General features: G+C 42.2%; 1 protein-coding gene across 13 annotated transcripts in view; it reads left to right on the forward strand.

Annotated features, from left to right (window-relative positions):
* The window catches only part of SCMH1 (Scm polycomb group protein homolog 1), a 173151-nt gene that overhangs the window by 95416 nt on the left and 53196 nt on the right, over nucleotides 1–24539 (forward strand). For all 13 annotated transcript variants that reach the window (XM_057310723.1, XM_057310726.1, XM_057310724.1 and 10 more), the window contains one exon: nucleotides 907–1150. In XM_057310723.1, the coding sequence (XP_057166706.1) occupies nucleotides 907–1150 (244 nt within the window). The remainder of the gene's footprint in view (nucleotides 1–906; nucleotides 1151–24539) is intronic.

The following is a 24539-nucleotide window of genomic DNA, read 5'->3' on the forward strand; positions in this document are numbered from 1 at the left end:
ATCATGTGAAATTCATGTGAAAGATGAAGGAGAAAGAAGAGCCAAAGCCATACTAAAAAGTGACGAAGTAGGGGACTTTTTCTACCACATGTCCGTTCAATAAGACGGTGTTATTGTGCAGGGTCAGAGTGTAAGACCAGGGAAAGAACAGAGCTGTACAACACTTCTTGGGAACTTTATCTTTGCAACTACATTGCGAATCCACATTGCTAGAGAGCGAGCAATGTTACAACCACTTAGGAGGGCAATTTGAGAGTATTTATTAAAGCATAAGATGTATATATCTGTCCTGTAATCCAGCAATTCTCCCACGTATGTGCCCTCGAGTAACCCTCCCACATGTGTGCGGAGGAACAGGTGCAAGAGTGGTCATTAAAACTCTTGATAGTGAACAGTTACAAACCATCTTCAATGTCCGTCAGAAGAGAATGATTAAATAGTGATATACACATATAATGGAGTACTATTAGCACTTGAAATGGATTGGAGCTGAATTTATCAACATAGGTAAATTTTCAAAAGCGTAATGTTAACCACAAAAAAAGTCATAGAATATGTACAGTATAACGTCATTTATATAAAATTTTAAAGTACGCAAATAGATGTCTATATATATCGTAAAATATGAAAACATGCATGAGGAGTGGGCACAAAAGAGATTCCACTTTATCTGTTACCTTTTATTTCTTAAAAAAAAAGTCTGGATCAAAAATGGTAAAATGTTAGGGCTTAAGAAATAATACTTTGGTAACCTTTGAAATTCATGTAAAACAAAAACTACACCTTTGCTTTAAATCTTATAGAGCAGCCGGTCACTTTGTCATCATCCAATTTGGTAGCAGTCTTTTGGCACACACAAGCCTCTGTCTTTGCATCTAGGTCTGCATGTTTCTGTTTCTCATCTAGGAACCACCATCGCCTTCCCACAACTTCTTCAAAATGGGAATGAAGCTAGAAGCTGTGGACAGGAAGAACCCTCATTTCATTTGCCCAGCCACTATTGGGGAGGTGCGGGGCTCAGAGGTGCTTGTCACTTTTGACGGGTGGCGAGGGGCCTTTGACTACTGGTGCCGCTTCGACTCCCGGGACATCTTCCCTGTGGGCTGGTGCTCCTTGACCGGAGACAACCTACAGCCGCCGGGCACGAAAGGTAAAGGCTCATCTGTGAGCTCTGGAAATCAGGACCCGAGTCGGGAAGGGGGATTGCCTGGATCTCCCACGGGCAGCATCTCTTCGATAAACCTCACTAGTAGGCAACTGAGGTAAAAACCTAGGTCTACCCTAGAGTAATCACAAACAGTAAGACTTAAATGTCAGGGGAAGTGAGATGTGGAGTTTGTTTATAAAGTAAAAGTTCCTCCTGTAAATATCCTGGTTTATTCTCACGCACCCAGCCTCTCCTCTCTGTGACTTTGGTTTCTGACCTGTTCCAGAGTCTGAGTAGTACCGTCTCCAGGTGCACCTCTGTCTCAGGTCTCAGGGGCTGTGTCTGTGAGCTGGGGTAGCACCGTGTCATCAGAGCACTTGAACAGCACGATGGGAAAAGCATGAGCTCTGCAGCAAGACAGACGTAGGTTTGAGTCCCAGCTCTGCCTTTTTTTTTTTTTTTTTTTACCAGCCACGTGGCTTTGGGCAGTTAGTTCACCTCTCTAAATCCCAAATTCCTCGTGCATAAGAGAACACCTGCTTCATAAAGTTATTGTGAGGAATAAATGAGATGACATGGGTAAAATGCTTACATAATACCTGACAAATAGCCAGTGCTAAACAAACGTTTTTATTATATTACTGTTGCTCTTATTATAGTTATTATAGGCTATATTATATTTATTATAATTACTATATAATATATATTATATTATGCCACATTATTATTATAAAAATAACCACTCCCAATGGAAGAGTATATATAAAATACTGGAAGAGTACCACAGAGTAGTTGAATAGTAAATTCTATCTCTAATGATGATGATGTTGGACATCATCTAGGGTAGAGTTTGAGATAGCTGCGTCTCATCCCTGAAGTCTAAAGGTGCTAGTTAATCTGAGGAATTCGAAAGCCACCCTTCCTGCTGTCTCTCAGTCTCTTTTCTTTTTTTCTTTTTTTTTTTTTTAAGATTTTATTTATTTATTTGACAGAGAGAGAGACAGCCAGCGAGAGAGGGAACACAAGCAGGGGGAGTGGGAGAGGAAGAAGCAGGCTCATAGCGGAGGAGCCTGACGTGGGGCTCGATCCCAGAACGCCGGGATCATGCCCTGAGCCGAAGGCAAACGCTTAACCGCTGTGCCACCCAGGCACCCCTCTCAGTCTCTTTTCTAAGCCTCTGTCAATTTCACTCATTCAGGGCGCCTGATATTTATTGAGCACTTAATTGTGAGCCAAGCTGAGAATACAGCAGTTACAAAGATGAAAAACGTCTCTGCCCTCCTGGAACTTCTGTTCTAGTGGGATGAGACGGTTGATAAGCACCGAAATCAAGAAATAAACAAGGTGATTTCAGATTGTCCGTTTCTCCTCAGGAATAAAGTATGATGAGGTAGTGACAGTGAAGGAGTGATCGTGAAGGGAGTTTTTGTTTAACAGCTTCATTGAAGTGTAATTGAGTGAAACAAATAGCACGTATTTAAAGTTGGCCGTTTAGAAAGGTTTGACGTATGTACATCCATGAACCCGTAACCATAGTTGACATAATGAACATACCCATCATGCCCAAAAGTTTCCTTGTTCCTCTTGGTGGGAGAGGGGAGATTGTTTAGATATAGTCTCTTTTCAGGAAAATTTGTCTGAAAAGGTGATATTTGAACTGAATGACAAGAAAGGGAATTCCAGGGAAGGAGGGGACATACATATCCTCGTGCTGAGACACGAATGAGCATATGTGTTTCAGGGGCAGAGAGAAGCCTGCTCCTACCGTAATGCACTGTGTGAGGAGGAAAGTGGCAGAAGCCGGTAGGACCCCGAAAGCCAGCGTGAGAATTGGATTCTATTCTAAACATAGTGTGGAATTGTTAGAGGGCACTCTGGGGGGGGAGTGACAAGATCTGGGTTACTTTTAAAAAGTCACTTGCACTTATATCCAGAATTCAACTCAACAATGAAAAAAACAACCCAGTTCAAAAATGGGCAGAGTGTGAATAGACATTTCTCCAAAAAAGGTATATAAAAGGCCAATAAGCACTTACAAAGATATTCCACATCATGAGCCATTAAGGAAATGCAAATCAAAGCTGCAAGGAGACACCTCTTCACACCTGTGGGTATGATGTCATCGAAAGGCAGTAACAAGTGCTGGCGAGAATGGGGAGGAGTTGGAGTTCTCAGACATTGCTGGTGAGAGGGTGAAATGGTGCAGCCACTTTGGGAACAGTTTGGAAGTTACTCAAAATGTTAAACATGGAGTTACCTGTGACCTGGCAGTACCACTCATGGGTATACACCCAAGAGAATAGAAAACCTTTCTGCAGAAAAACGTATCTCGAATGTTCATGGCAGCATTATTCATAGTAGCCAAAAAGTCTAAGTAGCCCAAGTGTCCATCATGTGACCAAAACACAAATAAAATGTGGTCTCTCCATATGAAATACTGTTTGGCATTAAAAAGGAATGAAGTCCCAAAATACGCTCCACCACAGATGTACCTTGAAAAAACTTATTCTTTTTTTTTTTTTTTTAAGATTTTATTTATTTGACACAGAGAGGAAGAGAGCAAGCACAAGCAGGGGGAGTGGCAGGCGGGGGAGAAGCAGGCTCCCCGCTGAGCGAGGAGCCCCATATGGGGCTTGATTCCAGGACCCTGGGATCATGATCTGAGCTGAAGGCAGCTGCTTAACCAACTGAGCCACCCAGGCGCCCCTGAAAAACATTATTCTAAGAGAAAAAAAGCCAGTCACAAAAGACGGACGCAGGGCATGACTGCGTTTGTGTGGGATGCGCAGGAGAGGCAGCAACACAGAGACAAAAGTAGATTAGTGGTTGCCAGCGGCTTGGGGGAGAGGGGAGATGGGAAGTGACTTGGATCAGTGCAGGGTTATAAATGGGCTCTCAAATTAGATAGGGATGATGTTTGCCATTCCGTGTATCTGCTAAAAACACTGAATTGGGTGAGTCTTACGGTACGTGAAGTATCTATCAATAAAGCTGTTATTTAAAAAATCACTCGCGCTGCTTATGGGTGACACCTGGTAACTGGATGAGGCAGAGCTGAGGGTTGCTGGGATTAGGTGGGTGGCACTGAGGTGGCGAGCCCTTGCGATGGGGGCAGGGCAGCGGGGAGACACACTTCTTGCCTCAGGAAAGCGCTCCTCGTCTCTCTGCTTCAAGAAACAAGTGCCCTGAGGTTGCTGTGAGAAATCCACTGCTGTCGCTCTGGAGGCAGTATCTCTGGGGAAGCAGCAGGAAGAGACGTGCCTCGGAGGTGGTAGGCGTCCTTTTTGTTTACTTGAGACAAACAGGATAACCCTCGGTGCTCCAGGCTGTGTCCAGGGAGTAGGGTGATTTTCTCGGTCTCCTGCCTGGAGAACTGTGTTATTTTGATTGGTAGATCTCTTAGAGCCGTTAGGCTGCTCTTGAGAGCCGGGAGAGCCAGAGCCTTCGTGCCCAGGAGTTGCTGGGCGGGTGTCCTTCCTGACTGTGCACCCTGATGATAAGAAATATGACTCGCTACGTGGCTGATACTTCCAGAGGTGTTTGCTGACTGTTTCCATCCTCTTCTGTGTGTCCGCGGATAGCTTCGATTGGTAACAAAAGGTGACCAGAAGGCTCAGAAGAGGGGGAGAGACCTCCTTCCAGCTGGCATTTCCAGAGTGGGTCATTCGGTCATCATTGCAGCAGCCAGGGCTCCTCCGGTGCCTCCCTCGCCCCCCTCCTCATGTGCTCAGTAGGCTTTAGAGTGTAGCTTTCAGTAACGGCGGAACTTCAGCCACCTCGGTGTCCTGGCTAGGGAGCAAGTGATCCAGTGTGGAAAAAATGCAGTTACTCAATTCATTTCTCAAAACAAGATGTTCTCTCTGTGTGAGCCTGTTCTCTTTCTAATCATACTGGCTACTGACTCCTCCTCCCTTCCTACCTCCGGTCAGTAGTGGGCAAATGTTAAATAACTCAAAGTAACATGAGATAGTTTCTTGCTCACAATGAGTAGGGGGAAAATACTGATTTTATTTAATGTTCTTTTACATGCATTATTTCATTTTATCTTCCTGGTGTCTCTGAACTAGATTTAATTATTCTCAGATACATTTTATTTATGAGGAAACCGAAGTCCCTCTACAAGCCCTGCAGTGCATTAAGTGACTTAGTTCTATTACTATCTGAGTCTAGAGGGAGGAGTCACGGAGATCTACCAGGAGGGCCCTTTCGAGCCATATTGCCTTCACATGTCTCCCCTGTACTCTCCCCATTCTCCTTCAGGCTTTCTTCAAAGCTTCATTTGAGACCCTGGATTTTGGCTTCCGGATCCTGATACGAAATAGGAAAGAAGCCGTGTTGTATACAGTGAGAGCTTTGAAATGGGGTCTCGTCCCAACTGGGCCACAAACTTGTCTTATGTCTTTGAGCAAGTGAGTCCTTATGTGAGAGGTCGAACTAGGCAACCCTTGAAGGCCCTCCCACCCTGTGATACTGTCCGTTCCTGCTCTTGGATATGGGTGACAGGTGACTTCTGTGACTATCTCCGGCTTGATTCCAGGTCCAGCTCACCTACCACCTTGCTCTGCCTTCCACCTGCCTAGGGCTTTGCCTCTCTGACTCCTGCATGCTGGCTGTTTCTCCCTTGCTAAGAAGCAGTATCCTTATTAGAGCTCCTGGACTCCTGGGGCCCAGCCAGCTCCTGTAAGCAGCAAATACCAAGCTTGCAACTAATCCAGGGTACTTGGTTATAAAAGGCAGAAGCTTTTTTTTTTTTTTTTTTTTTGAACTCCTCGCTTTTTGTGTGTGTGACGTAATATCAAACTGAAACAGAGGCAAACTTTACTTTTTAAATTTTAAAAAAGAGTTCAGTCCACTTGGCATGACTCTGATGCGTAGTTAGGCTTTTCACTGTCATAACCATCCACCTGAGTCCCCCTCACACTGATTTCAAGTGTGCGAGCCCATTTTAGATTAGAGCGTAGCTTCCTATGCAGTTTTACAATAGGAAGAGAACGTGAGATGAGAGCTATTTCATCTTTACATTTTTATTATAAATTAATATATTGCTATCTGGATTATACTTCAGTCTCTTATGACTTCACAGAATGTAAACTGGTCTGGCTGCTGTCTCTATGCTGAAACAAATACAGGAGTCCACGAGAGGTGCTGCCCTTGGGCACACCTGCTGGAGGAAAAGGTCAGCCCGGCCTCTTCTGCCCTTTCATTCCACCCTTTCTACCTGTGGCGTCCTACCAAGAGAACACTTCAGATCTGACTCAGTACTGTGGTTGAGGTGCAGGAATGTTACTCAGGTCTAGAGAGTAAGAATTTGATGCTTAAAAACAAAACTTTCAGAATTTCTCTTCCAGTTTTTTCTATGAAACATATACAAAGTATTTCCCATACTTTATGGATGACCTCTTCCTCTTGTAAAACTACATAGGAAACTATACTGTAGTCACTTTGGGGGTCTGGGTCAGAAAAAGGGTTGGTTAAATTGTAATCCTAAACTATTCAGGGAAAGACTAGGGTAGAGGCAAGAATAACACAACTCAGGCTACACCGTAGGTCACAGCCGATTTTCTTCAACCATCTAGCCATTCATTTAAGTTCTATCAAGTCACAGCTGAGTGCTAGTCACTGGCCTAATTGATGGAGCTTCTCCTTTTATAGAATTTACAGTTTGGGGAGCATATAGACAAATAGAGAATTATAGCTTTGAAGTAATGAAGTACAGAAGAGCCCATAACCTAGTTTGGAGGTTAGAAGGTGGGGGTCAGAGGAGGCTTCCAAAGGAAGTGACATCTAAGCTGAAACCAGAAGAATGGGGCGATGGAAGAAAAAGTCTAGCAGTGGAAACAGAGGAGTGGAGGCCCAAGATTTAAAAAAAAAAATGTGTTGAGGACCTAAAAAATGTTTAAACAACTAGATTGTAGAGTGTAAAAGAGGACTAACTAGAAAGAGGAAAGGCTAGGCAAGTAGCCAGGAAGTGCACGGGTCCCCTTTTAGACCAGTTTAGAGATCGGGGTCTTTGTCCTAAAAGCAATGAGAGCCATCAATGGGCACTCATTAGTAGAGTTAGAGGTCAGATTTGTGTTCTAGAAGAACCATTGTGGCAGCAGTGAGAGGACAGGTGGCTTCCAAAAGCTGGAGGTGGAGATGTCCGTTAACGAGCTGTTAAAATATTCCAGTGAAGGAATTGAGGCAGCGACATTGTGGCAAAAAGGATGAAAAGACTGGGGGGCATATTCTTTGAATAAAGAAACCAAAATATGCATTCTTACAGTTCAACACCTGTCGCAGCTGTTTTATTTATATAATAGTTACTTGTACAACATGCAAAATATTGCTAATTTTTCGGTAGAAGCATTAATGAGAGAGCTAAAATTCTTCTTTTTGTTTTGTCTAGGAGGTTAGGATTCATTACTGCCTGGAGTCCTTGTTATATGGAATAAATATAACTTATTTATTTCCTCTTTCTATCCCCAGCACTTGGCTCAATAATAATTTGTTGAGTGAAATAGATCATGCTATGTTTTCTGATTCCATTTCTATTCATCAACATCTAAAGCCACTATTCACTTAATTATAAAAGCAAGAGTATGACTCTCATTTTAACAGCAGATTAAAATCTATTTTAACTAATGTTCTGTTTTTTAAATTTGGGAAACCGTTTGACCGAAAGTAAGAGTGGCAAGGGGTGCCTGGGTGGCTCAGTCAGTTAAGCGACCAGCTCTTGATTTCAGCTCAGGTCGTGATCTTAGGGTCACAGGATGGTTCCCCATGTCAGGCTCTGTGCTGGAGCCTACTTCAGATTTTCTGTCTCTCCCACTCTTCCTCCTTTCCTCCTCCTCACCCTCTCACTCTGTCTCTCTCTCTCTAAAAAAAAAAAAAAAAAAGGCAAAGGGCACTCATCTCTAGAAACATTCGTACAGCTGTACACCTGCCCGTCCATCCAACGTTTCTTTTTTTGCTACTAAGCCACAGCAAACAGGAGAATGTCCCCTCTCTAGGAAACTTGTGGCAACTAATTTGCCCCACTTGTCCCCTGAGAAGGTGTGCTCGCTAACCATGTCAGAAAAGGTGCGGGCAAAACAAATTCTTTGGTACCTTCAATGAGGACAGCCTCTTGGCTGTTTGGCTGTTCTCCTTTTTACCCTCAGATACTCCGGTTCCAGGCCTCAACTTCCGTTCGTACACCAACTCCTCCCTGTGCACACTTGCATGCACACAGTTTCGGTCATTACTCCAGCTTTGGTCTTGTACTCGACTCACACTGAGGAGCTCTGACCTTCCTTCATCCATGGGTCCGACACTTGTGGAGCAGCCCCCTTTCAGGAGCGCGGGGCTCGGTGGAGGTGATAGAGAAGCGCCCACTCCCAGGTGGAGCGAGTAATGGAAACGAGAGAATGGGCGAGCACATGCATAGCACCGGGCAGCGCGCGGCAGAGCCCCTGGATGTTCGTTCTCTCTGTGTCTGGACGGCCCAAGAAGAGGGAACTATGCACAGAAGCATTTAAATGCTCTATTTTTTTTTTTTTTTCAGAAAAGATACACATACTTAGGAGATGAGGTTTGTGCAGTGAACCAAGACTCCTGTAACTGGCTTTCTCTTGACTATATGCTCATGGCACACAAGTAGTAATAGGAAAACGGGGAAATGACGTGACTAACACTAGATTAGGAAGCAGGGATCTGGGTTCTCCCTCTGATTCTAATGACATCTGCCTAAGGGACAGAAAAGTCCTGTCCCATGCCTCTCTTCCAGCTTCCTGAAGCTGCCCCTTGGCTCTGCCCACTTCCCTGGTCTTTACCAGCCGCAGATGCCCGAGAATGGTAACAATGTTCTGGCACATGTGATGAAACAACTGGCATCTCTCAAACTCCTGGAAATAGTGAGATGTGACTTAAGCAGTTCATAGATTTGACCACACCTGCTGCTGTCTTCAGAATTCTTAGACCCGTGTAGTTTTCTTTGGCCAGCTTTTCTTCCAGCACCTACTGCGTGCCAGCATCAGTACCTATCAGCTTGCAGAATCCACTGTGTTAAATAAGTGTGTGTGGTTTTTAGGAAAGCCATACTAGAAACCAGTAATATAAAGTCTATGTAATTATATTCTCTCCCTTAATTAAATAGATGGTTTTTTGAGGAAATATTGCAGTTACAATCTCAATAATGACTTACTAAGTATGAAAAACATAAACATTCAAGTACATCAAGAAGATGAGGAAAACTTGGCAAACTCTTCAACAGAGCAAAGAAAAACAAGGTTTTGAGGGTGCTGCAGCAAGAAGGCAGGAGCTGGCGCTAAGCTCTGGGACGCGTTGTCTCCCGCTAAGGACAGCTGGAACGTGCCGCTGTGACTGCGGCTGAGCGGCGGGTGCTTCCTCACACTGTGCTCTCACGCTGCCTCTCGCAGGGCCCTGTTCAGACCCATTCACAGGTCATCTTCTGAAAACACATAGCCCTAAACTTACAGAAACTGCTCCCAAATCCTCTTACCTATTGCCCTAGACAGCTAAGGTCAGTCACTCCTTTGAATGTCAGTAGTAGAAGGTTCTTAAGTTTGGCTTGTGGTCCCATCATGCATGATTTTGTCATCCTCTCTTTTCCCCACTCTCTATAGACTTATCAGCCTAAGAAGTCCCCAGGAAAACATGAAAAGTCTTTACAGTTGCAGAGGTCTTCTCTCCATGCTGTAGGGATTAGAGTCAGGAGGGAGAGAAGAAGCCAGATCCGGAGAACTGAAAGTGTTAACTGAGCTAGATCAGAGCAAGAGGCAATCCATACTTTATGACGTGAACTTGAATTTAGAGGAGTGGAGTTTCAGCCTTGGCATCAGCCCAGCTGGCAGCACACAGCTAAACCCAGCCAAGCTGAGCAAAGCTAATAAAGAACACATCCTCTAAGTAACTCTGCCAAGGCCAGCGATACACGGCCATGAATGAAAACAAGATCCCAGTCCAGCACACTGATAAACCAAATGGGTTTCCCCCTGTCCCTTTTTCCTTTTGCACTGTTCCTGTTCTGGGTCACACACACACAAGCTGACTTATATTTTACCGATCAGTTTCCAATTCCATATACTGCGCTGTTGCTGGAGAGAGGAGAGACCTGACAATGAATTGTTTTGGGCAGCTGGGACTTCTAACTAAGGGTTATTGGAGAAACCTAGAAATCAGCAATACCCTAATGCCCTTTGTCCTCCGTCCTTTATTCGGGGATACACTCTTGTTTTGTTTATTGGTTTCAGGGTAAAATAGTGGAAAGAGCAGGAACTTTAAAAACACACTTTAGCTGTGTTTAGCCACCTCTGTGAGCTCAGTTTCTCCATCTCTAAGATATTCAGGTCTAGTGGTTGTCTCAGGAAAAGGCATTTGTGGGCTTGTTTGAGTTGCAATCTCAAGTAGCCACTTTTTCATGGAACACTGTCTTTAATTAAAAGAACAACTGACTTGGGTATTTGGCAGACTCTTTCTCAAAATTAAGTGAGCTGGTCACTTCAGGAAAGACAACCTATAAGCATTTGCTGTAAATGAGAAGTGTAAACTTTCAAGTGAAAATCAGATTTGAGGGAAACTTATACCCACCAACTTATACCCAACGTGAGCTTATCTTCCCAATATGTGAAGGCTTCAGAGTCACTCTTTGTCGTGTTCTCTTCCATCTAGAAGTTGCTTTGGTGAAGATTCAGTTATTTGCCTTAATATTAAATACGACGTGTCAGGGAGGCAAAAAGGCATAGAAGCCTAGGATCTCAGGGTTAGAGGGAATTCAGAGGTCATCAAATTCGGGGCACCTGGGGGGCTCAGCCATTAAGCATCTGCCTTCAGCTCAGGTCATGATTCCAGGGTCCTGGGATCGAGCCCCACATCGGGCTCCCTGCTCAGCGGGAAGCCTGCTTCTCCCTCTCACACTCCCCTTGCTTGTGTTCCCTCTTTTTCTGTCTCTCTCTGTCAAATAAATAAAATAAAATCTTAAAAAAAAAAAAAAAAAGAAAGGAGAAGAAGAAGAAGTCATCAAATTCAACTTCCCCCTGATTCAGGACTCTCCTTCAGAGCATCCCCTATAACTACGTGTCTAGCCCTTACTTCAGTTCTTCCAGAGACGGGGAGATTGTAACCTCCCAGAGGTGAACCTTTTCCATTTGTGGTAGCTCTCATGACTAAAAACATTCTTTTTAAATTTTGAACTGAAATCTGTTTTCCCCCACTATCTATCTATTGGCTCTAATTTTGTTTCTTATTTCGTGTGAAACGTTTTTTCAGATAGCTCTTGATACTCTTGTTCCTCCAGGCCTTTTTTCTCCAGATATCTCTGAAATTGGATAGTTTCTAACCCCCTCATCAGCTTAGACTTCCTTCTGGACCCATTTCAGCTTACATTGTTGTGCCCAGAGCAAACTCCAACGCATCAGGGATGCTCTGACTAGTACAGAATGGGGTGGCACTCTCACTTCCCTTAAAAGGGGACTATACTGTTGAAGATAAGGGATTGCATTGTCTCCTTTTTTATATACTTAAAATGGCTGTAGTTGATGCTTAATGTTAACCCCTTATCTAGTCTCAGCACGAGTTGAAGCAAACTTCAGGACACAATGGCTATCTTGGAGAAAGGGATTTTCTGGTAGCTTGGGTTTTTTTTTTTTTTTTTTTCTTTGCTACTAAAGGGTAAGGATGGTGAATACAAGATTTGGAACGTACTTTTTCAATTCTTTTTTATCACACTGTCCAGCTTGTGATACACCTGAGTATTTTCCTCAGGCACCTCTTTCTCGAGGATAGCTTTTCTTCGTTCAAACCAGTAGGGATCATATTGTATCAGCTGTGTAGAAACATGGAAGCTGGCCTTAGAGCTGAATTCACCCATGTACCCATGGCCAATAGAGTACACTTTAAAGCAGTCTTGTTGTAACTTTCCATGCAAAAGAATGTAGATCACAAAAATGCTTAACTTTTTGTGTACCTGCTGTTTTAGTGCTGTGCCTTCAACTAACCAGCTTGATAATGTTGTTTGGAAGAACGTTTCCTACGCACCGTTTTAATAAGAAAGGAAATTAATCTTTACAATGCCCCATACAAGGTCCCCAATACAGCCAGCACTTTGACACATCATCTCAGTAAATCTCGCAAGCCCCCTCCCCTTGCAGGGTTTATATAGTACAGCAGTCCCCTCCTTATCCGCAAGGAGTATGTTCCAAGACTCCCAGTGGATGCCTGAAACCTCAGGTGACACTGAACCATATATATAATGTTTCTTCCTGTACATACATATCTATAGAAGTTTAATTTATAAGTTAGACACAGTAAGAGCTTAACAGTCACTACTAATGAAACAGAACTTATAACAATATACTGTAATAAGAGCTATGCGAATGTGGTGTCTCTCTCTAAGTATGTTACTGTTCTGCACTCACCCTTCTTGTGATGACATGAGATGATAAAATGCCTGTGTGATGAGAGGAGGTGAGGGGAGCAAGGCGGGCATCGTGATGTAGCGTTAGGCGGTCGACTTCTAACTACCTCAGGACGATCTTGGCTTCCAGACTGCATGGGGAGCTCTTAAAGCAAAACCGTGGATAAAGGGGAACTACTGTATTTAACCTTGTTTTCCAAATGAAGAAACTGAGCCTCAAAGTTTACCAGCAGGAATAAGAAGTGAAATTTGTTAAGTTCCTAGATCTTCTCAGACACGGTGCTTATGCTATCCACGTCCTCAAGCTTTATCTCAGTTAAACTTCATAATAACCCCTAGCTCAAAGGGGTTAAATGATTTGCAAGGACCTGGACCTAGCTCCTTGGGTTTCTAACTTCAAAATCCATGTTCTTTCGACTACACCACACTTCTCTATGCCTCAGATGAAGTTTAGAGATACCCATTAGGTAAATAAATCTGAGATAAGTGTGAATAAGATTGAGTTAATGAATGTTAAAGTCATTTAAGAATTGTCAAGTGTGGGGGCGCCTGGGTGGCGCAGCCGTTAAGCGTCTGCCTTCGGCTCAGGGCGTGATCCCGGCGTTCTGGGATCCAGCCCCACATCAGGCTCCTCCGCTAGGAGCCTGCCTCTTCTTCTCCCACTCCCCCTGCTTGTGTTCCCTCTCTTGCTGGCTGTCTCTCTCTGTCAAATAAATAAATAAAATCTTTAAAAAAAAAAAAAAAGAATTGTCAAGTGTGATTCTCATGTGAGAGGTTTCCATCAGTGATTTTGGAGATGAATGGTGAAATCAACCAGGAACTCCAGGGCCCTTTTTCACGCCAGCAGCTGGGGTGAGAGATGAGTTTGAAATATGTGCTGGGGATAGAGTGAGAGGGATCAAGAGTGGGAGACAGACCCTTCAAAGCACCAATAGGTAGTTACTGTACACCTGGACAAGTCACGAGCAGCTGTTCAGCCATAGAAAATGAAATACAGTAGCTCTCACAGGGGAAGTCATTCATAATTGAGTAGAGCCACCTGTATATATGATAGAGTTGTGCAGTCAGCTCTGCCAGTTGAGATATTCTGAGGAAATTAAATGTTCATGGAAGTAAAAGGGAAGGAGAAAGCCATCTAGGGACACTGGGTAGGATCCCCCAAGGATATTTTGAGTACATGCGAGTCTCTCTGTCTCTTCTTTCTACTGTTGCTATAGCTGTCGGTAGCCTGTTTCTGCTTTATACCGCCTGGAAGCCTATTTGGGTAGGGCTGATGGCGCCTGTCTAGTTACTTGTACTTTTTAGTGACAGTGTATCACCGCACTTCTCTTCTTTTTGCTTTCATTTGTTTATGCATGTCTTTGTTTTCAGAATTATGTTAACATATCTCAAATAAAATAATAGTCTCGTCTTGATTAACTTGGCAGGAACTAATCCCCAACCCCATCGAAATCTTTAAAAAGTGTGAATTTTATTTTCCACATTAACATTGAATAATAATTGGATTTTCTTAATCTTATCTTTCCCAGTAACGTCTGTTGACCTGTACTTGGCTTTTAGTGTAATACATGATGCTAAAAATTGAAAATTCGTAATTCAAAAATATTTATTGAGTTCCTACTGTGTTTTGTCCAGGATGCTAGGTGTAACAGTGTTGCCATTAACTTCCTGGGAGATTTTCAGCAAGTATTTTTTTCTCTATAATCTTTAGTTTCTCCTTTTTTAAAAAAAAGGAGATTAAACTATATGATATGTAAAGTCCCTACCAACTTTAAATACTCTAAGACTCTGTTTTGGGTAAATCATCCAGTTATAATTGGAGTAAGGCATAATAGGTTAGTGTCTATTTGTTCATATAATTGGGTTTGTTATTGGACCTGGACTGTTCACCTGAGCTTCCCATCTTCCTCCTCTCTTTTTCCATTGTTAACAACTTGTATATTTTATTCTGATTTTTATTCTTTTTTTTTTTTTAAAGATTTTATTTATTTATGAGACAGAGACAGCCAGCGAGAGAGGGAGGGAACACAAGCAGGGGGAGTGGGAGAGGAAGAAGCAGGTTCATAGCAGAGGAGCCTGATGTGGGGCTCAATCCCATAACGCCGGGATCACGCCCTGAGCGGATGGCAGACGCTTAACCGCTGTGCCACCCAGGCGCCCCTGATTTTTATTCTTTATAAATAATTTTTTAAATACAGTTTAATCATGCTCAATATTCAGTTTTATGGTTTTTCACTTAACGTGTCATCTGCCTGGTTCTGTGTTATTACACAATCTTTATAGCCATCATTTTTAGTGATTACATAATTTGATTGAATGGATAGGCGGCTCTTTGCTTAATTATTCCCCTAGTTTGATGGCCCAGATTTTCTTTTATAATAATGCTTTGTTAAACATGTAAGCATTTTTTTCAGTGCTGCAGAACATATCCTTAAGTCAGCTTCCCAGAAATGCAAGATTAAATCAAAGAATTAGAATGTGTTTCAAGATCTTGGCTGCCCAGAGTCAAGTGTGATCATTTTAAAAATAAACCTTTGCATGTTAAACCAAGAACCTTCTGCTTAACACCAACCAGAAGACAGCATCAGAATGGCAGTTTTTTCCTGCTTCCCACATGTTTTGGGGTAGGAAACACAGAGCCAGTGAGCTGAGGTCATCATTGCTATATACCAATTACAGTGTTTCCATAATAGAAATTGTTGCAAAAAAGAAAAAGTAGGTAAAATTTTTGCCAATTTTTTACCATTCCACATGTATACTGGCTATACCCAGAGTTGCCTATGGGACTACAGATATTCACTAGGGAAGGGAATATACATAGGATGTCCAAGACAAGTGCCAGAGGCTTTGGGGGCTACATGGAATGCTCTGTTCTTGGAATTTGTATTCTGCTAGGGAAATAAGATATGAACCACTGAAAAAGCAATCTAAACCAACCAAGATCCTCAAATCAAATGCTGGATTATGAGTTACATTAATTCCTCAACTAAGGCTTATTGAGTACCTACCAAGTATAAAGGACGATTCTAGGAGGTGGCAGTAACAGCACTGCCCTTAGAAATTTCTGTGCTAGTTAGGGGAAACGGAAAATAAATAGCAAGTGATAATAATTTCTCTGTAGAAAAATTGAGAAAAGGGAAGGAGGGAAATGGAGTGTGCCAGGAGGGTGGGGAGAGGCAGAGGGTGAGTGGAGGTATTATTTTATATAGGGTAATCAGAGAAAACTTCACTGAAAGGTACCTTATGGATAACTGGGCAAAAGAAATTCTTTCCAGGCCAAGGGAGCCGGAAATTTAAGTGCACAAAAGCAATAGAGTTTAGTGCTGCAGTTCTCAAACCGTGGTCCTTGGATCCTTAGTATCCCCGAGATGCTTTCATGGGATCTGAGGTCAAAAGTATTTTCATAATAATACTGACACTATTTGCCTTTTTCACTAGATTGATATGTGTGTTGACGGTGCAAACACAACAGTGAGTAAGAGTAAAACTGCTGGCACCTTGGCACAAATTCAGGCAATGACCACCCATTGGGGCAGCAGGGAGAAGACAGGTTCACTTAGAGTGTTCTTGATAGAACAATAAAATTTGTTAATTTTATCACATTCTAATCTGTCAGTACATATCTTTTTAATATTCTGTATGGGCAAATGGGAAGTATGAAGAAAGCAGTTGTGCTGCACACCAAAGTACTTGGTTTCCTCTAGAAAAAGCACTTGTAAAATTGAGCTGTCAGCTGAGTTATTTACTTTTTTTTTTTATGGATCACCTTTTTTCCTTGAAAGAATGACTAACAGGCAAACTGTGGTTATTCAGATTTGGTATTTGGCAGACATTTTCTCAAAAATGAACTAAGGGAGCCTGCCACTTCAAGGAAATTGACTAATAGCATTTGTTGACAGTGATAAAACTCAAGCTTTCAGATGTAAATTTGAATTTTGGAAAATGTGTATCTGCCACCATGATCTTGACAGTTTCCCAGTACTTAATACAGATTTTTCTGATAGAATTATGATGATGTCAAGTATTGTGAATTTTTGATATTGCATAATAAATGTGCCAACATTGGGAAGTCTGCATAACTCAGCGAGACAATATTTTCCAAATGCCCAATGCATGATGTTACAAAATCATGCATGCATACTCTGGATGGAAGACCCATTCAAAGTATAAGGTTGACTAATGGATTTTAACATTAACGGAATATGAAAAGTAAGGTTTCAGATTCCATGTTTCAAAGACGCTACCACTTGTTGAGTTTTGGTATAATATTAAAGGAGAATATCCACAATTACCTGAAAATTCTAAAAACATAAAAACAAAACAAAACAAAAATAAACACACCTCCCTTCTCCAACTACGTATCTCCGTGAGTCTATATTTTCTTCATATACTTCAGCCAAAAGCATACACAGCAGCAAATTAATGCAGAAGTGGAGAATCCAGCTGTCTTCTGTATTAGGTCAGACATGAAAGAGATTTTCAAAAATGTAAAACAATTCCATTCTCACTAAGCTCTTTTCTTTTGGAAGACACATTAATTTTCATAAAAATATATTATCTAAACATGTGTTTTATTAAGTTAAAATTAATTAATATGCTTAAAATTTGTTTTAATTTCTAATATGATAGATATAACCCACATAAACGAAAGCTCCTCACAATCCCCCAAAATTTTAAGCATGTAAAGAGGTCCCAAGACCAAACAGTGAAAATCCCTAGGTTAGAGTAGAGTAATTGAGGGAGGGCGGTGGGAAATTAGGTCAGAGAAATAATGAGGAATCAAGTCATGTCAGGTTCAGTAGGTCTGCATAAGGACTTGGCTTTAACTCTTGGTGAGACTGGAAGCTATTGGAGGTTTTGAGCACAGGAATGCTGATACCTGAGACATGTTTTAAAAGGCTCACTTTGGTAGCTGTTTTGAAATTAGACTAGAGGGGCAGGGACAAACTGGTTCGGAGGCGATTACAATAACCCAGGTTAGAGGTGATGGTGACTTAGACCAGGGAAGTAGGAGAGGGAGTGGTGAGCAATGGCCTGAATTTGGACCTATTTCAAAGTTATGGCCAATGGAATTTACTGCTAATGGGACATGAAATCAGTGAGAAGAAGAGAGGAGTCAAGGATGACTGCAGGTGTCATTTGAGAAGATGGAATGAACCATCTGAGAAGATGGAATGAGGTGGAAAAGACTGAGAAGAACAGTTTGAAGGCAAGAGGCGGGAGAATCAGGGACTTAGTTAGCTATGGACATACACTCCGAATGACCAATAGATTTTGAGATGATTGTGTCGTTTAGATCTTCTTTATCCTTACTTATATTTTGTCTTCTCGACCTGTCTTATTCTGAAAATGGTGTGTTAAAGTATTGTATTATTAGTGTTACTCTGTCTCTCCTTGCATTTCTTATAGTTTCTCCTCACTGTTTTGGCAGGGGTATAGAAGTATTTATGACTCAGTGTGCCAAGTTTATTATGCTTATGTAGAACCCTTACCTGATCCTGAGGAGACACATTTTGAAGGAATAGCAAACCATAAAAATGGAGCGCGCAGCAGAGTTTGCAGAAACAGAATTACGTTTGCTATGTCCTGGGCCACTGTTCTTTTTACTGCCCCACATTTCATTGGAATGTGAATGCTGGGGATTTATTATATTCCTTCCTTCCCTGATTTCTTTTCATCTTTTGGTTTGGGATCTTCCAGAATACTGGCTTTACGTAATAGTTTTCCTAACACCCCAGCTCTCTTGGTCTTTTTCGCCAATAGAATTGGCTTTATTTAATATGTTGGTTATATAATACTAAGGAGAGCCATCACATGTTTCCATGGAAACAGCTATAAGCTTTCATTCCTTGTGTCTTATTCCTCAGGAAAGTGTTTGTGATTAGTTTCCCAGTTTCTAGACCAGTTTTAGGCTGATTCACACACTGACTTTACACATTGTCCTATTGCTGAGAGGCTGGGCAACCACCACTCTAATGCGTACACCTTTTCTCGCTCCCCATCACCACCAGTTTACAGTTTAATGAACTACTGCTATGTGCTTGGCATAATTCAGGGTGCTAGGTTACATGCCATGTAACTTTGGCCATAGGGTCCTCTTGGGATATCAACATAAACAAGAGAGTGGTACGGCCAAAAACAAAATACAGGCCAAAATCAGACCCTAGGAATTCTAGGCCGGTCACCAAAGCTGTGTGGAAGAGTAGGTGAGAGAGCAAGCCAAGTGCATGAATCAGGCATCAGCAAGGCCTAGAATCCAAGGGCTAATGACAAATTTCAAAGATTACATAAAACATGGAAGAAGTCCAGATGATATTTCCCAGACATTGTTCTTCTGCTATGGGTCCAGGGGGCCTGCTGTTGCAGGTTTGAAATGGGTGGGGGTGCTCCTAGCACTAAAAAGTATGCTCTGGTTAAATTCTATAGCTAGTTGGAAAGATAAGACTTACAATAGTGAAAGTAATTAGAGAATGAACAGCCCCCCGCCATTCCCCCAAGATGTGAAGTTATGTTAATGTGGTATTTAGCCAAAACACTACTAGATTAATGAGGCCATCATGCAAATTAAAGTTTGGAGCAGTTAAGAGTTTGATTGATAAGAAACAGAGCTGGGAAGTTAAAAAAAAATAAGCAATAGAGTGGATTTAGACCCAATATACCAAAGAAGAAATGCGTGTGTGTATGCACACATGTGAGTGGGAAAAGAGTATTGGATAAGGAATGAAGAGATCTGCACTGTCTGCTTCTGCCATTTCTTCCCTCCTCCTAGAGGAAATGCCTAGTACTAGCAATTTAAAAAATCAAAAAACAAAACACCAACTTGATTTCATCAGAAGTCCAGGACCTCAAGAGATAATTAATGAAAACATATATATGCTTGTCCAGTTGCTCTGAGGGTTGAGAGAACTGAAGGAAACAAGCATTGGTTGTGGAGCTCATATGTCTTGGGCACTTTACTACAACTGCTCATATGATTTTCAGACAACGCTGTGAGTGAGATTATCCCCATTTTACAAAGGAGATAGTAAGCTCAGAAATGGGAGATGACCTGTACAAAGTCATACCACGTGCAGGTGGTGGACTCAAGGTGGAAACCGATCATTTTGATTCCAAAACTCATGAACTTTTCACTGTCTGACTTGTGAATCAGGCCAGTCTTACTGGGCTCTATCCGTCAATTTATTGTTTGCCAGTATTTTTGCACCATAGAAGAGTACAGCTAACATTTAAAAGAACAGGCTGAGTAGGAGTATCTGCTGTGTGATAGGTACTGTATAAGGTAGTTTACATCATCCCTAATTCTTACAGTGTCGTGAGGTAGATATTATAATCCCAATTTAAAAAAAAAAATGCCCAGTGTTTTTGACTTGCCCAGTGTCCTACACCTACTATGTAGTAGAGCTGAGGTTTAAATCCAGGTCTTCATGACCAAAGCACAAGCGTTCGCCCTCTACCCAGGTTAAATTGGAATGATTCACCATGAGGAAAGCCCCAAAGAAATGTCAGGTATACTCCCATACCATGTCCCAAAGAGGTCTTTGGACCTGAATTAATTACATTTACGTAAGGGGCCAAAAGAACACTTGGAAGAGAAGAGTCATATCACCATTGACTGCCCAGCGACAGGCTTGTGCAGAGCAGCATAGGGAGGCCGTGGCATGGTTTATGGTGCCTGCTTGTTACTATAATAGACAAAGGGCCCCTGCCCCTATCAGAGGCCAGCCCTCCACTTGTTCTCTTTATTGCATCCTCTCTTGCCTCTCCTTCATCTTACCTTACTGGTTTCCTCCTCCAGCCCCTCCTTTCTGAAACATTCTCATCAGCATACAGACATGTTCTGATGACCCCCATCTTTGAAAACTCTCCTTTGACTGCATCTGCCCTGTGTCTCCGAAGTTTCACAGTGTATTAATTTCCTATGGTTGCTAGTGCAAATGACCACAAACTTGGTGGCTTAAAACAACACAAATGTATTATGTCAGAGTTCTATAGGTCAGAAGTCTGGGTGAGGTCATTGGTTCTCTGCTCCAGTCTCACACAGCCAGAGTCAAGGTGTTAGCCAGCCTGAATTCTTATCTGGAGTATCTGGGGAAGAATCCGCTTCCAGGCGCATTTTGGTTGAATTGGGAGGATTCCATTCCATGCACTCGTAGGCTTGGATCTCCATGTCCTTGCTGGCTAGTATCTGGGAGGTGGGGAGGGGGAGAATCTTAGCTTCTAGAGGCTTCTTACATCCCCTGGCTTGTGGCCCCTTCCATCTTCAAAGTCAAAACAGAGGTTTGAGTCCTTTGTACACTTTGAATCACTCTGATCCCCTTCTGCCTCATCTCCCTGCTTCTCGCTAGAGAATGTCCTCAGCTTTAAGAATTCTTCATGTGATTAGATTGGGCCCACTTGAATAATTTATGATAATCTCCCTATTTTAAGAATTTAACCTAAATTATACCTGCACAATTTCTTTTGCCATGTAACATATTTACAGTTTCCAGAATTAACATATGACTTATTTGAGGGCCATTCTGCCTACTCCACAGTAAAACTTCTTTAAAAAAAAAAAAACAGATCTATAATCGCTCTATTTCTACCTTCCATTAGCTTCTCAGCCCTTTCCAATTGCTCTTCAGCCCCCACTTTCTAGTGAACTGCTCTTACCGAGAACACGTTGACCTCCATGTTGACAAAACCTTCTCTGGCCTCATTTTGCAGTGTCTCTGTAACTTCCAGCACAATTGATCACTCCCTCCTTCTTGGGGGCACCTGGGTGGCTCAGTCAGTTAAGCGTCTGCCTTCGGCTCAGGTCATGATCTCAGGGTCCCGGGATTGAGCCCCAAGTCGGGCTCGCTGCTCAGTGCAGAGCTACTTCTCCCTCTCCTCCAACCCTCCCCCTTGCTCGTGCTCTCTCTCTCTCTCAAATGAATAAATTAAAAAATCTTCAAAAAATTTTTTTAATTAAAAATTTTAAAAAAGACTCCCTCCTTCTTGAACCACTACCTTCTCTAGGCTCCTGGGATGTTAACACTCTCTAGATTCTCTCTCTCTTTTTTTTTTAAGATTTTATTTTATATATTTGACAGAGATAGAGACAGCCAGTGAGAGAGGGAACACAGGCAGGGGGAGTGGGAGAGGAAGAAGCAGGCTCCCAGCGGAGGAGCCTGATGTGGGGCTCGATCCCAGAACGCCGGGATCACGCCCTGAGCCAAAGGCAGATGCTTAACGACTGAGCCACCCAGGAGCCCCAACACTCTCTAGACTCTCAATTCCTGTTCCACTCACTATGCCTTGTCGGTCTCCTTTGGCTGGCCTTTTCCACTTTTCAGCCTCTAGTTGGTGAAGGGCTCCAGGACTCAGTCCTAGGCCCTCTCCTATACTATTCTATATATTCTATGTTCTGTCTCCTCCCAAGTGATTTCAGTCAGTCCCCTGTCTTTATATACTGTCTATATGCCAATTAGTACCAAAATTAGCTCTACCCTTAACCTTTCTATAGAACTCCAGACTCATTTATTTGACTACCTACTTGTTATCTCTACTATCTAAGTCATTTAGCACATGATATGGCCAGAATGGATTCTCAAGTCCCAATCTGCCTCCTCCCAAACCTCAAACTCCGTTAGTCTTCCCTATTTGGTAAATGATCAAAGACCTAAAATTCATCCTGAATCATTCTTTCCCTCCCCCTGTTCCATCTGTCAGGTCTGCTTACAAAACCTGTGTTGTATTTATCCATTTCTTTGCACCTTCACAGCTATCACATTAATCTCCACCACTGTTAACGTCTCACATGGACTTCTACAGTCAGCATCCTAAGTGATGTATCTGCTTCCATATTTGTCTTCCCATAATCCATTCTCCACAGAGCATCCAGGGAGATCTTTCTCAGAAGTAAATTAGATCATGTTCTTACCATGATCCAAAAGGCCCTGCATGGTCTGACCCCATCTGTTTTCTGACTCCCTCTTGTGCCATTATTTCCTCTATTCACCCCACTGGAGTCTCTCTGGCCTTCTTTTTGTTTCTTAAGTCAAGCTCATTCTTTTCTTAGGGCCTTTACACCTGCTGTCTGTCTCCTCTGCTGGAACACCCTGCCCTAGAACTTCATATGCCTGATTCCTTCTTGTTGTGCCAGTCTCAGGTCACATGTCACCTTCTCAAGAGCTGTTCTTAATTATCTGTCATTCTCTGTCATGTTCTGTCACATTGTTCCGTTTTCTCTTCATAACAGTGACTACCATCTAATTTGTGCACTTACGTTCCTGGTTCATACTGTGTAGCCTACCACATAATCTGTTCTTCATACAGAGTGTTTGTTGGATGAATGAGTGAACCAATGAATGAATGGTATGATGGAAAGAGAAGGATTTTAGAGTTAGACATTCTGGATTTGAATTCCAGCCTTGCCTCGTTACTTACGTGGCCTTGGCCAAGTTACTCAAGTTTCGGTAGCCTCATCCATTAGATAGAAATAATATTTACTTCCTAGGCAAGGCTTCAAAGCCCATTGTTTTAACTGCCAGTGTATGCTGGGTCGTGTGCACCCTAGTAAACTTGGTGGATGATGATGGTTGTCTGCATTGCCATACTGCCTCTTTCATAGTAAGTGCCCAATAAGTAAATGCCAGCTCCTTTTAAGCAAATTTAACTCCATCCTTAGGGGACACCCATTTGTAAACTAGTTCTTTTCTCCATTCTCGATCTTAACGCTTTGTCTGCCTTTTAGCATCGTTACGAGTCGTGATTTTGGCCAAGGGAATAAGGATTAGATACACACATATGTGCACAGATCAAACCGAGTTTATCAAGGAGGGGAGACCGGTTCTACACAACTTTATGTGCTACTGCCTTAGGTGTGCTTTTGCCTTTACAATGAACCTCGCCGTTTCCGTTTCCGTATGTAGGACCAGAGGACCCACCCGACGTCTATTGGCAGAGTCTTCGTATGTTAGAGCCCCTTAACTGTCATATGGACTCTTCTCAAGCTGGCTTCAGCGTCTCTCTCTAACCTTATCTGTTTCTTCGTCTTCTGGACTTAGCCACACAGAACTACCCATGAGTCTTCACGTAACCATGCTTTTTCACAGCTCTGTGCCTTTCTATGTACTGTCTCCTCTGTTTGAAGTACACTTGCTAACCCTCCACCTTTGCCCTTTTCCTAATGCAAGATCTATTTGTTCTTCAAAGATTTGTTTAAATGTCACTTTGAAATCTTACCTAACAGGTCTCACCTGCCTGACTCCCTTGCACCCTTTCCCTTCCCTTGCAGAGATAGTCACTCCTTCCTCCAGGTTCTGATAACCCCTGTGTATGTATACATTTTGGTACCACACTCATGAATCTCTTTTAAAACTTTATTTTGGCATAATTGCAGCCTTACAGAAAAATTACAGCAGGAGTACAAAGAATTCTCTAAATATTAACATTTATCACATTTGCATTAGTAGTCTCTCCCAATAAATAATTCATATTTTTTCTGAACCATCTAACACATGACTTGTATACATAATGTCCCTTTACTATTAAAGACTTTAGTGTATATTTTCCAAAAACAAGGGCATGCACTTCTATAAGCATAGTACTATTATTGAAAATCAGAAAATTAGGGACTCCTGGCTGGCTCAGTTGGTGGAACATGGGGCTCTTTTTTTTTTATAATAATATTTTTTTATTATGTTAGTCACCATACAGTACATCCCTGGTTTTTTATGTAAAGTTCGATGATTCATTAGTTGCCTACAACACCCAGTGCACCATGCAATACGTTAGCTACTGGTATTGTATTGATGTTAATTTTCTGGCTTTAATAACATTAGAAGGTCTACAGACCCCATGTTCCTCCCCACCACCCATGGGGCTCTTGATCTCTGAGTTGAAGTTCCAGCCCTACATTGGATGTAGGGATTACTTAAAAATAAAATCTTTTTAAATATCAGAAAATAAATATTGATATATTATTTAGAGCTAATCTGTAGACCTTCTAATGTTATTAAAACCAGAAAATTA

Source organism: Ursus arctos, unplaced genomic scaffold (genome assembly GCF_023065955.2).
Source record: "Ursus arctos isolate Adak ecotype North America unplaced genomic scaffold, UrsArc2.0 scaffold_12, whole genome shotgun sequence".
Classification (NCBI taxonomy): Eukaryota; Metazoa; Chordata; class Mammalia; order Carnivora; family Ursidae; genus Ursus; species Ursus arctos.